Below are 15,332 nucleotides of genomic sequence, written 5' to 3'. Positions count from 1 at the left end.
GAATGTTGAATGGTAAGGGATTCGGTAAAGATACTGCCAGTAAATATCACTGGGAGATGTTTGAAATTTCTCTTGTTGGAGATGGTTATTTCTTGACACTTCTGTGGCTCATGTGTTACTTGTCATGTATCTACCACATTCTGGACTTTGTCTCCATGTAAAGCTCCTATCCAAGCCTCTCACCTTGACTTGGAAATGTATCCCTGTTTCTTCAGTGTCACTGAGTCAAAATCCTGAGCTCCTTCCCTAATAGCATTGTGGCTAAATCTATACCAAATTAACTTCAGTTCAAGAACCTTTTCAAAAACAACTTGGGTTGAACATTAAATCATTGGCCATACCATGAATTAACTTAAAATGGAAGATCTTGCTGCATATACAAATGGCTCTGAACATTTTGCAGTTGCGAGTGAGCATTCCCACTTCTGGAAGGAAGGTCATTGAAGCCGCTGAGGATGGTTAGGCTTGGGGCACTACCCTGAAAATATCTTGCAGTAATGTGCTGGTATTGAAATGATTGAACTCCAACAACTGCAATTGTTTTTCTTTGTGTTAGCTATGACTGCAGCCAGTGACTAGATTTCCCCCCATTCCTAATGACGCGAGTTTTGTGAGGATTTCTTGGTGCCAGATTTGGTCAGTTACTGCCTTGGTGCCAACGGCAGTCGCACTCACCTTGTCTCTGAAGTTGTTCCTTTGTCCCTGTTTGAGTGACGGCTGTCATGAGTTCAGGAGCTCAGCAGCCTCAGTGTCAGTGAGTGAGGTATCTGTTGAGCAAGAACCACTTAATAATACTCCCCTTGATTCTTAACACCACTTTGTTGATGATTAAGAGTAGATTTCTTGGGATATATCCAGCCCAACCAATTACTGCTTGACATTTTATTGACAGGACGTATCCTGTCATCTTTCCACATTATCGGATAGATACCTGTGTTTTAGCTGGACTGAAACAGCTTGACTCAGCTAGTTCACGTGCATATGCCTTCAGTACTATTGCCAGAATGTTTTTTGAGCTCGTACGGTTTGCAGTATGCTGTGCTTCCATTTTTTTGTTGATAACATGTTGAATTTAATTGGTGACTGTGATGCTGGCATTTCTCAGAACGTTTTGTAACAAAGTCATGTATCCTGTTGTTTTTGTTGATGGCAGATTAGTTAATGGAAAATGCATTTTCTTTTCAATTTTGGCTTTTTTTAATCCTTTCATGCAACTCATGTAAAGTCAATAGAATAATACCTGGATTCCCATTCAAATTCTTTATTACCTGCAGATTGATGAAATTGCAAATATTAATGATATAGAAGATTACATTGAACTGCTGTATGAGGACATACCTGACAAAGTGCGGGGTTCAGCTCTCATTCTTCAACTAGCTCGTAATCCTGACAACTTGGAAGAATTGCTACAAAATGGTAAGCAAACTTTCCAGCCATAAAGCACCAATGTCCTGTCATAAGTATCTAGTTTTACCTTCTTGCTCCTTATCCTTGTTCTTAGCAATATCTGCAGCTCCCCTTACAGCCTTCCAAGCCCTGAAGAAGGGTCACACCCAAAGTGTTGACTTCTCCACCTCTTGATGCTGCCTGGCTTGCTGTGTCCTTCCAGCCTCCTGCTTGTCCAGCAACCAATATTATGGAAGTTTTGTTAATCTCACTCCAGTTTTTTAGTTAATGACTTTCCGATGTTCTTTCTCTGTTAACTTTATCCGGTAATGTTGCGTATTTGAACATTTATCTTCACTTATTGTCACTTTAAAAATAAATTCACTTTTTCTACTTTTAATATTAGACATCACCAGAACCAATGTGGGAAAAGTGGTAGGCAATTCCACCTGTTCTGTCATTCAATGGTGGCTCAGTGGTTAGCACTGCTGCCTCACAGCACCAGGGTCCCAGGTTCGATTCCAGCCTCGGGAAACTGTCTGTGTGGAGTTTGCACATTCTCCCAGTGTCTGTGTGGGTTTCCTCTGGGTGCTTTGGTTTCCTCCCACAGTCCAAAGATGTGCAGGTCAGGTAAATTGGCTATCCTAAATTGCCCATAGTGTTAGGTGTATTGGTCAGAGCAAACTGGGTCTGGGTGGGTTACTATTCGGAGGATAGGTATGGACCTGGTTGGGCCAAAGGTCCTGTTTCCACACTGTAAGGAATCTAATCTAAAATGCCTCAAATTTGTAGATTCACCTTTGATCTAAGGCACGTGCTAATGAGATAGATTTGGTCTTTTAGTTCTTTGCTTAAATTTACATTTATCCATATTGATTTAAAATACCTGTCATTTGAATATGTTACTTTGGGTAATATTGATGTTGGATTTACAGTGGAATATTCAAGTTTATTTTGTGTTTGAATTCTCTTTGATTTCTCTTCATGTTAAGATCATAATTTCTCTCTTCAGAGACTGCGTTGGGTGCTTTGGCTCGAGTGTTACGAGAAGACTGGAAGCAAAGTGTGGAGCTTGCAACCAACATTATTTACATATTTTTCTGTTTCTCTAGGTAAGACCATTTGAAATGTTAACAATGCATGTAGCAGTTGGCAATTATCTTTTCTACTCTGCCTCTCTAAAGGTTACTTAAAATTGGACTTTCAAGCTTCTGTACATACTAATTATAAAACTCCAGGTAAATGACTTAATAGCAGATTTAAATATCCAAAAGTAACAGCAGTTGAATTAGAAGATGATGAAAGCTAAGATTTGTCCGTTTTGTGCCTCAAGACTGATTTTTGCTACAAACCTCAAGCAATCAATGTTCTTGGTCATCTCCAGATTTGTTGTTCTTACCCCAGAGAAAACTTCTGACTGCCATTACGTTTGTACACATGCACATACTTTCTTAATATGTGGTCAACATTCTTGGCTCCCTTGCATATAGGGAGTTTTGAATTAGCCGTCCAGTTCTAGCTGTACTTGGCTTCAATATCCTATCAAAACTGACCAATACTCTTCAACCCATTGTAGAAAATAAACACAAACCTAAATCTATTTTCCCTCTTCATCACCAACTGTTTGTCCTTTCAAACCTCACGACTAAATCTCTACCCCAGTGTCTCCATTCCAGACTTTGGCTTCTTGTTCATACTTCCCAGGCTTTTAAGTTGCTTCCCCAAACCGTTCTGTCTCACTCATTGTCCTCTGTTCCTGTAAGAATTTTGTTCCAATTAGGAGTTGCAGGTGGAGTTTACTTTAGATAAATATGAGGTGTTATATGTCGATAAAGCAAATCAGGGCAGAACTTGTACACTTAATGGTAGGATTCTGGGAAGTGTTGCCGAACAAAGAGATCTAGAGATGTGGGTTCATAGTTCTGCGAACGTGGAGTTGAAGGTAGGCAGGCTAATTAAAAAAAGGGTTTGGTACGGTTGCCCAGGGGGATAGACCAATTGCTTCAGTGATAACCTCAAGGCCTCACTGGTGAAGTGCAACATTCCCACATACATCTGGGAATCACTGGCCCAAGACTGTCCAAAGTAGAGCAGGAGCATCAAGCACCTCGAGACCTGTCTTTGGGAAAAAGGATATTGAATGAGATGAATTATTTGATAATGCCATGTAAAAGAAATCTCATTGTGAATATGCTCAAAAGGTATTTTGATTGGGAAGGAAAGCAAAAGGTTACAACAGAGTGAAGAACCAAGTTCAGATGATTCTGAATTGGACATTCCTCTAATTAAATGGGGTCATGAGAAAATCCTTAAGAATTGGGATTAAATGACTCACTTTACAGAAGAAAATCAAAAATGACCTGAAAGAGTTATTACTGTCACATGAGGAGATATATGGAAATAAGCTGGGAAGTATTAATCTGATTATGCATGATGTAGAGATAGGAAATGCTGTTCCAATAAGCAATATCCGTAGGTTGGTACAGGTTTAAAAGGAGATTGATTGCATGCATTGAGACACAAAGTAATCAGTTAGTTGCAGCGAATCGAACTCACCCATAGTGATGGTGCCAAAACCAGATGGTGCAGTGCAATTATGTGTGGACTATTACAACATCAATGCAGAGACAAATCTGCTTCATATCCTATTCTACATTTGGAAGACCGTATTGAGAAGGTGGGACAAGCAGCTTATGTTAAGTTGGACTCACTCAAAGGATACTGGCAGGTAGGTATGTTTATCTGAAAGAGTGAAGAAAATTTTGGCTTTTGTGACACTGAATGGATTACACCCATTTAAAACCATGCAATTTGGTCTGAAAAATGCGCCAGCCACACTTCAAAGACTAAATGATAGTCATTTCGAAATTACACAATTGTGTGGTGTGTGTCGATGATCTGATGATTTTTAATCACACAGAAGGAACATTGGAGTATCAATTGTAATAGTTCAATTGACTTCAGGAGGCAGGCTTCGTGATAAACCTGACCAAGAATGAGTTCACAAACGCCAAAGTTATTGGACATAAACAAATGGCCCACGAGGATGTGAAATTAAGGTTACTGGTGAGATTCCTATACCATCAATGAAGAGGAAAGCACTACGATTCCTAGGATTCGCTGGTATTTATCGGAAGTTCATATTGAATTTTAGCAGTGTTTGCTCCGCTGACTGACAAGAAGTGCAGAAAATTTCAGTTGGTGGTAGAATGTCAGAAGGCATTTGAAAGTCTGAAAGCTGTTAACCACTGCCCCAGTGTTAGCCATGTCTTAATATGCAAAGCCATGCAAGGTGATAATCAATACGAGTGATGTGGGTGTTGGTGTTGTACTCTTACAAGAAGACTGCAAGAAGATAGAAAGACCTATTAGGTATTTTTCCAGAAAATTTCTCACTTGAGAAAGAAACCTTGATATTGGTGTTGGCATTACAAAATTTCAACATTTATATTGCCAGCAATATGTCTGAGACAATTGTGTATACTGAAAGTTTTTGGAAGAATTTGGGATAAAAATTCCAGATCGTTTAGACGGAGCTTATTATTGCTTTCGTTCAGTTTGAAAATTATACACATCGTAGAGTGAGAAAATGTAATTACCAACATGTTGTCACGACTTTGAAGGAAGATGGAGGTGTTCGATGGTGGGGGAAAAAACTGACTAAAATGGACTGTAGAGACAGAAGTGTTGAGCTGTCTGCTCAAAGCTGTTTAAGTAAATAGCCTGTGAGGCCCTGGGTTTTTTTTAAGTTGGAACAATAGAAATAACCTGAAAAGATGGGGTCAAAATCTCTCTGAACCAGGATTTTTAGTTTTAGCTTTCTGCAGTTGCTGGGGTCCTGAAGCTGAATGTGGAAGCTCTTATTCATAGAATCATAGAGTCATAGAGATGTACAGCATGGAAACAGACCCTTCGGTCCGACCCGTCCAAGCCAACTAGATATCCCAACCCAATCTAGTCCCAGGTGGGACTAGATTGGGTTGGGATATCTGGTCGGCATGGACGGGTCGGACCAAAGGGTCTGTTTCCATGCTGTATGACTCTATGACTCTATGAATAAGAGCTTCCACACCCATCTTATCCTTGTTAGAGATAAAAGCTGGGGTTCTCTTCCTGCTGCTAGAATTCCATGTGAGACCATCTGTTCTCCTGAATTTGCTTTTGCTAAGGGTGTGTTTAAGGGAGGTTACTATATTGGAACAGTTAATTGTTTATTATATATTTTCTTATGCATTTCAATAAGAGTTTCAGTTAAACCTCAAACAAAAACAGAAATGGTTGGAAAAGCTCTCCAGGTCTGGCAGCATCTGTGAAGAGGAATCAGAGTTAACATATTGGGTTGGAGAACTCAGGTTCTGAGGAAAGGTCACTCAACCTGCAACCTTAAATCTGATTTCTGTCCACAGATGCTGCCAGACCTGCTGACCTCTTCCAGCAATTTCTCTCTCTGTTTTGCAGCATTCACAGTTCTTTTGGTTGTAGAGTTAAGCCAATTCTTTTATTTTTATTTTGTCTTTATTTTAACTGTAGTGTAAAAATAGTATGTTTTGCTTCAAGTCGAGTGGTTTGACCAACAAATTGCACCTACAATGAAATGCCTTACACTTACTTTTAAAATAAAAAAAATTAAAGACGACTATATTTTGAATATGTTTTGAGGTGGTTTGCTCTGATCTATTCCAATTTATAACAGTGTAAAGATTCTGAATTAACTTTCTTGCATTTGTACTGTGCCTGTATTAATAAAGTCCAGGATCAAGTATACATTTTTAGCTATGCTGTTACCCTGACCTGGCACTTGCAGTGATTTGTGCATGTGTATCTATAGGTCTTCCTTTCCTGACACCACTTTGGAATTATACCCCTTATGTCTCTTATTTTGTATGACTTCGCACTACTTTGATTGTTGTTCCTTAAATGTCTTATTCTGATATTTTATCTACTTGTCCCTATTCATTCCCCAGAATCAGATCCAGCAATGCCTCCTTCCTCATTGGACCAGAAATATACTTAGCTCAATTATTCGCTTGAGTCAACTTAAAGAAGTCTTCTCCCTCTTTGCCCTTGACATTATTACTAGCCAGCCTATATCAGGGTTATTCATGTCTCCCATAATAACTACTCTCGAGTTTTGCACATCTCTTTAATTTCCTTACAAATGTTCACCTGCACATGAATCAGTAATATTGATGGCCTATAGAATAGACCCAGTAGTGTAATAATATCTTGATGGGTTCTTAACCTTTAATTCTGTCCTTGACCATTCTATGATATCTTCTCTCTTAACCTCTCGTGCTTCTTAAAGCATTTTGCTGCTCCTCATCTTTTCTTTCCTTCCTTATCTGTACTGAGTACCTTGAATATTTAGGACCCAGTGATGCACTTATTTAGAGCCGGGTCTCTGTTATAGCCACAGTCGTAGTTGTAGCGCTATCTGTGCTTGCCATTCATTTAGCTTATTTTCTGTGCAATTTCATACATGGACTGTAAGTCTGATTTTCAGAATATTATCCTAGCCCTGATGCTCCTCTATCTCACAGTCCTTTATGTACCTTGTTAGCCCTTAAAAATCCTGGTTCCCATCCTCCTGCAATTCTCAATAGCATTGCAAGGCACCCTGCTAGGACACTTGACAGCACCTGTAATGATGCCCATTCCCTCAGCCAGTTCCAATGTTCATGAATCAAAACCCTCTCTATTGCACCAACTGTTCATCTATTCAGTCATCTTACTTCTATCTTCACAGGTGCATGATCATACTTGTTAAGATCCCTTTCTAACTTCTCTGAAATATGACTGCCAAACTTCATGCCACTGTCCATACTCATACCTTGGAGCGCTTACAGCCATTCAGTGATATGCTTGATCATGGGATCAGGGAGACACTAGACTCGATAGCTGCCAGTGGTTAGAAATTAATTTTTTTCAAGTTTTTCCCGCTTTCATAATTCTGTAGTTCATATTTCAGTTGTATTAGATAATAATATTTCATAGCGTGAATGTAATTAGGTTCAGATGGGGCTTGGGTTATTCAGAACACAAATACTTTTGTGATCAAATTGATCTAACTTTGTCTTGTAGTTTTTCTCAATTTCATGGACTAATTACTCACTATAAAATTGGTGCACTCTGTATGAATATAATCGACCATGAACTGAAGAGGCATGATCTATGGCAAGAAGAACTTCATAAGAAGAAGAAGGTAGATATCCTTTGTCATATTTAACTAAATCTAGAAGTAAATGGCAGAGTTATGATTTTTATCTAAAAAGTTTTCATAAATAATTACAGTAGCAACACCGATCCACATTAGCAGGTCTTATTGGAACATAGATGTGAGCAGAAGTAGGGGACAATATAGTCAGAGGGATTGATGCTTCTTTGCAGCACAGTTTGAGGGTTCACATGATTGTCTGATATTCAGGCTTGGGACTGGGAAAATAACTTTGTGGCAGAAGGAGGGTTTGGTCATCATGTAAGTACCAATGAAACAGAACAAAGAATGAGGTTCTGCGTAGTCAATATGAAGATCTATTTGCCAGATAAGAAGCAGACTCTCAAATGGAGTAATGTTTGAAATATTACCTAATCTGCATTCAAATTGGACTAGGACAACCTCAAAGTCTGTCAGGCTAGTTAAATAAAAGTCTGTCTGATACTCTGAATGGCTCTGCCCTGTCTTCTCCAATATATACTGAAAATTATCAACCATTATATCTGCAGGACCATGTACACATACATTATTATACAAGCGTGACATGTAAATTGCGAGAAATCTTCCATTCTTGATGTTTCTGTTTTCCTGTCTACGTTCTCTAGTCCTCTTCCAAGGATCTTGCAAACCTTGGGCTACAAAGTTCCTCTCCAGACATTTCTGCTGATGTGGACCCTACGGGTGTTCGAACTTCTAAGGTGCCATCGTATTCAAAGAACATTATGGTCCTCAATGTTGCACTGACCTGTGGAACCAATCTGAAGCCCATCTAACCTACGCTATTCCATCTCGTCCATATGCCTATCCAATAATCACTTAAATGCCCTTAAAGTTGGTGAGTCTACTGCTGTTGCAGGCAGTGCATTCCACGCCCTTACTATACTGAGTAAAGAAACTACCTCTGATATCTGTCCTATATCTATCACCCGTTAATTTAAAGCTATGTCCCCTTGTGCTAGCCATTTCCTTCAGAGGAGAAAGGCTCTTACTGTCCAACCCATCTAACCCTCTGATTATTTTATGTCTCAATTCAGTCACCTCTCAACCTTCTCTCTAACGAAAACAGCCTCAGGTCCCTCAGCCTTTCCTCATAAGACCTTCCCTCTATACCAGGCAGCATCCTAGTAAATCTCCTCTAAACCTTTTCCAAAGCTTCTACATCCTTCCTACAAAGTAGTAACCAGAACTGTATGCAATACTCCAAATGTAGCCACACCAGAGTTTTGTACAGCGGCAGCATGATCTCATGGTTACAAAATTCAATTCCTCTACCAATAAAAGCTAACATGCCGCATGCCGTCTTAACAACACTATCAACCTGGGTGGCAACTTTCAAGGATCTGTGTACCTGGACGCAGAGATCTCTCTGCTCATCTACACTACCAAGAATCTTACCATTAGCCTAGTATTCTGTATTCCTGTTACTCCTTCCAAAGTGAATCACCTCATACTTTTCCGCATTAAATTCCATTTGCCATCTCTCAGCCCAGCTCTGCAGCTTATCTATGTCTCTCTGTAACCTACAATATTCTTCGTCACAATCCACAACTCTACAGACCTTAGTATCATCTGCAAATTTACTAACCCATCCTTCTATGCCCTCATCCTAGTCATTTATAAAAATGACAAACAACAGTGGACCAAAACAGTTCTTTGCGGTACCCCACTATAACTTAACTCAGGATGAACATTTCCCATCAACCACCACCCTCTGTCTTCTTTCACCTAGCCAATGTCTGAGCCAAACAGCTAGATCACACTCAATCCCATGCCTCCATATTTTGTGCAATAGCTTACTGTGGGGAACCTTATCGAACGCTTTGCTGAAATCCATATACACCACATCAACTACTTTACCCTCATCCACCTGTTCGATCACTTTCTCAAAGAATAAGGTTTGTGAGGCATGACCTACCCTTCACAAAACCGTGTTGACTATCTGTAGTCAACATATTTCTCTCTAGATTATTATGAGTCCTATCTCTTTTATAATCCTTCCCAACACTTTAACCACAACCGAAGTAAGGCTCACAGTTCTATAATTTCCAGGGTTGTCTCTATTCCCCTTCTTGAACAAGGGAACAATGTTTGCTATCTTCCAATCTTCTGGCACTATTCCTGTAGACAATGGCGACATTAAGATCAAAGCCAGAGGCTCGGTAATCTCCTCCCTGGCTTCCCAGAGAGCCCTAGGATAAATCCCGTCTGGCCCAAGGGACTTACCTATTTTTACACTTTCCAGAATCGCTAACACCACCTCCTTATGCACCAAAATGTTAGAGACATAGAGATGTACAGCACAGAAATAGGCCCTTCGGTCCAACTCGTCCATGCCGACCAGATATCCCAACCCAAACTAGTCCCTCCTGCCAGCACCCGGCCCATATCCATCCAAACCCTTGCAATTGCTTTAGAAAATCTTATTTAATTCACACTGCAATTCTAAAGAAGATGACAAATTCAAAGGGATGCTTCATAGATAACTAGAATGGTTAAAGAAAGCAGCAAACTTAACAAAAATGCAATTATGCAATGACAGGTTGTACATCAGGAGTTTGGGTAAAATATTTTAAAAAAAATACAAAAAAATTAGAGTACAAGAGAAAGCTAACCAGAAACGTAAACAAAGAAACTTAAGAGTCTCTATAAATATGTAAGAAAAGCATTATAAAAGCAGAGACAGAGAGCACAGGGGGTTAACACCTTCAACATATTGTCTAGCTATCCCCATTGTTAACAGCTAACCTGAGAATGCAACCTTTTTTTAAAAAAAAGGTTTTGTGATTTACACATGAAAGAAGTGAAACTATCATGATATTCAAACAGATGAAAGGCTTAACAGACAATCAGTTTTTCAATGTATAATTTCAGTTACATCACACTGTAAATTTTTGCTATAAATTCTGTGTGTTAGGATTGAGCCCTCCACTACCACCTGATGAAGGAGCGACGCTCCGAAAGCTAGTGTACTTCCAATTAAACCTGTTGGACTATAACTTGGTGTTGTGATTTTTAAGATAATAAAAGTAAGTTTGGAGAATTACAACTGTAAAGTAAGGAAATGGCAGCTTAACTGAACAGGCAATTTGCATCAGTCTTCACTGTGCAGGATGCAAGTAACATCCTAGAAGCAACATTAAATTAACAATCGGAAGGAAAGAATAAACTCAGAAATTATAGTCACCAGAAACGTCATTCCATTGAATACATTGTTGGAGATGCAGGCTGGTAAATGGCTTGCTCCAGATGGATTTCATTGTATGACTTAAAGAACTTGCAAATTAAATAGATGATGCCATGGATATAATTTTCAGAAACTCCCTTCATTTGTAGAAAGTCCCATCCAGTCAGTAAGTAGCAATTGTAATTCTTTTATTCAAAAAGGTAGAGAGAGAGAAAAAAATACAAAGGCTGGGTGGCTTAGCATCTGTCATATGGAAAATGTAGAATCTATTATTGAATTAGTAACAGCGAGGTACTTAAATAATCATGCAGAGTCAACGGGTTTTGTGAAAGGGAAATTATGTTTGACTACTCTATCTTTTTGAGGAAATAATGTGCTGTGGCTACAGGTTAACTGGTGGATGTTCTACGTTTTGATAAGGCATTACTTGCACTGAGAGGTTACTGGAGAAAATCAACCTCATTGTAGTGGGTTGCATATTGGCATGGATAGAGGATTGGTTGGCTAATAGGAAGCAGAAAGTAAGCTTAAATGGATCTTTTTCCCACGTTGGAAAGACATAATGATTGGTCCACTGCTGAGGTCAATGTTGGGATCTTAACTGTTTATAATTTATATATGGGACTTAATGAAGGGATGGAAGGAAAGGTTGCCAAATTTGCTGCTGACACAAAGGTCCGATCTGGAGTATTGTGTTCAGTATTGATTACCTTATTTAAGGAACGCTGTAAGTGTGTTGGAATCAATTCAGAGTTATACCAAACTAACACCTGGACTGGGTGGATTGTATAGTGATGGAAATCTGGACAGATAGGACTTTTATCAGTTGAAGTCTAGAAGTAAGAGGTGATTTGATGGAAGTCAGAAAGATCTTAAGCGCTGTTCAGAATTTGATAGAGAGAGAAGGTTTCCTGTTGAGAGAATCTAGAGCCAGGGGCACCCATTTAGAACAAGAACGAGGCAATTTTAGTTCTGTTGGAGGGTTGGCAGTCTCTGGAACTTGCTTTTTGCAAAAGTGGTGGAAGCAGAATCCTTGAATATTTTTAAGGCACAATAGATACATTCTTGTTAACCAAGGGGCTGAAAGGTTATGCATTTAAGGTTGTAATCTGATTGGCCTTAATCTTGTTGAATGACCAAATGGCCTAATCCTTATTCAAATTGTGACCTGAACTCCACTTGCCTGACTCCCTGTAATGACTCCGTTATAGGCCAAAAAAATCTGTCTTTGGAGACATCAGATCAAATTCCACGATGGTAGTTGATGGAATTTAGTTTTATTTATAAGTCTGGAATCAAAAGCTAGTCTCCATAGTGATGAACATGGAGCCATTGTCAATTATTGTAAAAAGCCCCTCAAATAAAATATTAGGACTGTGTATTTGGGAAATTTGAAATAGAAAGCACTAGAGAAACATAGGTTTGGCAGCGTCTGTCAAGAGAGAAATGTGTTAACATTTTCAGTTCAGTGACTGACAGAGAGTTACTGGTCTCGAAACATTAACTGTTTTTCTCCCTCTATAAATGCTATCAGACCAACTGAGTTTCTCCAGAACTTGTTTTTTAATGATATAAAACTAAACAAGCAGTTTGGTTTCCTAATGCTGTTCAAGGAAGGAAATCTCTCATCCTTACCTGTTCTGGCTTATATTTGCTTGCAGATGCACCGCAACATGTTGTACTCTTAAGTGTCCTCTGAAATGGCCTAGCATATTCAAGGGCAAATCGGGTTGGAAACAAATGTTTGCATTGCCAATAATGGCTCACGTTTCATGAAAGAATAAAGGTGATGTAATTAAGCTTACACCATTTTCAGATACAGGGGTACTTGCGTTGAAATATTTTCTCCATTACTGTGCTTACATAAATAACGATAGCAATTTTCTTAGGACAAAAGTTTTTAATTTTTATGATAGATTTATATTCATAGGGTACTCTGAATCACACAGAAATTAACATAATGGAAGTGATTATTCCTTAACTTTAGCCTTCACTTGACGATGATTCTGATAACCACGTACTGAAGAAAGACTATGAGAAAACATACAAGAAATATCAGGGTTTGGTTATCAAGCAAGAGCAACTATTGAGAGGTAGGTGGTACTTTGTTTCTAACAAAAAAGTAAATTGCTAAAAACAGGATGAAGGAATTTCTGATCTGGCATATTTCTTCAAATTATTGGGGAGGGTTTCCTGCATTATATTTGTTTAGTAAAGTCAGTCATTTCTCCTTTATGGGCATTCATGATTTTGTTAGGAATAACTAATTGAAAAAGTCTCACCTCTACCATCCCTCATACATTCTTGACACCTGTTTGTGAAAGCAAAGTCTTTATATGTATGATAGTTTAGATATGGATTTAAGTACTACTTAAGTTCCATTGAATAGTTATTTCAAAATAAATGATTTCATTTATGTTTAACACTTCAATCATATTTAAAGTTTGACATATTTGATTTAATTTCATGTTTTTGTTTAGTGTTTGTATAAATTAATGATGTTTTACACTAAAAGTTCAGAATGGTTTAATGATTGCACTGAATCTCATGGATTTTATTGTTTAAAAAGAAAATCACTTCCAGTATTTCTTTTCTAGTTGCCTTCTATCTTCTTTTAAATCTGGCTGAAGATACAAGGACTGAACTGAAAATGAGGAACAAAAATATCGTTCACATGCTTGTGAAATCACTTGATAGAGAAAACTTTGAGTTGCTGATCCTAGTGATGTCCTTTCTAAAGAAACTCAGTGTATTTGTGGAGAACAAGAATGATATGGTAGGTAGTCTTGAGTCCCTACTTTATATATTGACTGGATTATGTAAAAACAAAATTTCACATTTTTCTTATCACATTTAAGTAAATTTTCTCAAATGTCAGAATGAAGTTGAACTATTCAAATCAGACCAGTATAGGAATAAGATATGACACACTATTCCCAGTGAAATGGAGGATGAGCATTCAGTGCTGGTCTTAACTAACGATATTAATAATTGGCCAAGAAATCACTTTTAGCTGTTACAGATTTTGGCTAGCAACGCTGATAGCAAATCAAAGTCATGAAATTGACTGGTTATCTCAAGATCAGAATCAGATGGAGTCAACCATTATCCAAAAAAAAACAAAAACAGAACTTTTAAAACAAGAAAAGTTTGTTATAGTCATCTTTTTCATTTGACTTGCAGACCAAACTGAGTTCAAGTTTTACATTACTATTTACTCTGCCAAATCCATGAATGCTAACAGTGTTATTAGCAAGCATGTTCAATTTCCATTATTAGCTGGGTAATAAGCATGAATATTTTGAATAAGTTAATTATGTTTTGACTTGGAAATACATTTTTTTCAGTTATTGAAGTATACTTTGAAGGAGATGGCCATTAGTAGGTGGTGTAATAACTCAGGAACGAGTTGAAAATGTGTTGCTGGAAAAGCGCAGCAGGTCAGGCAGCAACCAAGGAACAGGAGAATCGACGTTTTGGGCATAAGCCCTTCTTCAGGAATGTGGAAAGTGTGTCCAGCAGGCTTAGATAAAAAGGTAGGGAGGAGGGACTTAGGGGAGGGGCGTTGGAAATGCGATAGGTGGAAGGAGGTTAAGGTGAGGGTGATAGGCCGGAGTGGGGTGGGGGCAGAGAGGTCAGGAAGAAGATTGCAGGTTAGGAAGGCAGTGCTGAGTTTGAGGGATTTGACTGAGACAAGGTGGGGGGAGGGGAAATGAGGAAACTGGAGAAATCTGAGTTCATCCCTTGTGGTTGGAGGGTTCCTAGGCAGAAGATGAGGCTCTCTTCCTCCAACCGTCGTGTTGCTATGGTCTGGCGATGGAGGAGTCCAAGGACCTGCATGTCCTTGGTGGAGTGGGAGGGGGAGTTGAAGTGTTGAGCTACGGGGTGGTTGGATTGGTTAGTCCGGGTGTCCCAGAGGTGTTCTCTGAAACGTTCCGCAAGTAGGCGGCCTGTCTCCCCAATATAGAGGAGGCCACATCGGGTGCAGCGGATGCAATGGATGATGTGTGTGGAGGTGCAGGTGAATTTGTGGCGGATATGGAAGTATCCCTTGGGGCCTTGGAGGGAAGTAGGGGGGGAGGTGTGGGCGCAAGTTTTGCATTTCTTGCGGTTGCAGGGGAAGGTGCCGGGAGTGGAGGTTGGGTTGGTGGGGGGTGTGGACCTGACGAGGGAGTCGCGGAGTGAGTGACCTTTTTGGAACGCTGATAGGGGAGGGAAGGGAAATATATCCCTGGTGGTGAGGTCCATTTGGAGGTGGCGGAAATGACTGCGGATGATACGCTGTATATGGAGGTTGGTGGGGTGGTAGGTGAGGACCAGTGGGGTTCTGTCCTGGTGGCGGTTGGAGGGGCGGGGCTCAAGGGTAGAAGAGCGGGAAGTGGAAGAGATGCGGTGGAGGGCATCGTCGACCATGTCTGGGGAGAAATTGCGGTCCTTGAAGAAGGAAACCATCCGGGTTGTACAGTTTTGGAACTGGTCCTCCTGGGAGCAGATGCGGCGGAGACGAAGGAATTGAGAATATGGAATGGCGTTTTTACAGGGGGCAGG

The 15,332-nt window shown here is 39.5% G+C and overlaps 1 protein-coding gene across 3 annotated transcripts in view; it reads left to right on the top strand.

The window, feature by feature from the left end:
* Window positions 1–15,332, top strand: part of kifap3a (kinesin-associated protein 3a) — a 212,305-nt gene that overhangs the window by 68,397 nt on the left and 128,576 nt on the right. For 2 of the 3 annotated variants that reach the window (XM_072573970.1, XM_072573968.1), the window contains exons 5-9: window positions 1,275–1,416; window positions 2,399–2,498; window positions 7,468–7,588; window positions 12,772–12,877; window positions 13,382–13,564. In XM_072573970.1, the coding sequence (XP_072430071.1) occupies window positions 1,275–1,416; window positions 2,399–2,498; window positions 7,468–7,588; window positions 12,772–12,877; window positions 13,382–13,564 (652 nt within the window). Of the gene's footprint in view, window positions 1–1,274; window positions 1,417–2,398; window positions 2,499–7,467; window positions 7,593–12,771; window positions 12,878–13,381; window positions 13,565–15,332 lie in introns of all 3 variants that reach the window. The other variant, XM_072573969.1, reaches the window with a different exon arrangement.

Source organism: Chiloscyllium punctatum, chromosome 7, assembly GCF_047496795.1.
Source record: "Chiloscyllium punctatum isolate Juve2018m chromosome 7, sChiPun1.3, whole genome shotgun sequence".
NCBI lineage: Eukaryota > Metazoa > Chordata > Chondrichthyes > Orectolobiformes > Hemiscylliidae > Chiloscyllium > Chiloscyllium punctatum.
This window is presented reverse-complemented; position numbering and strand designations above follow the sequence as displayed.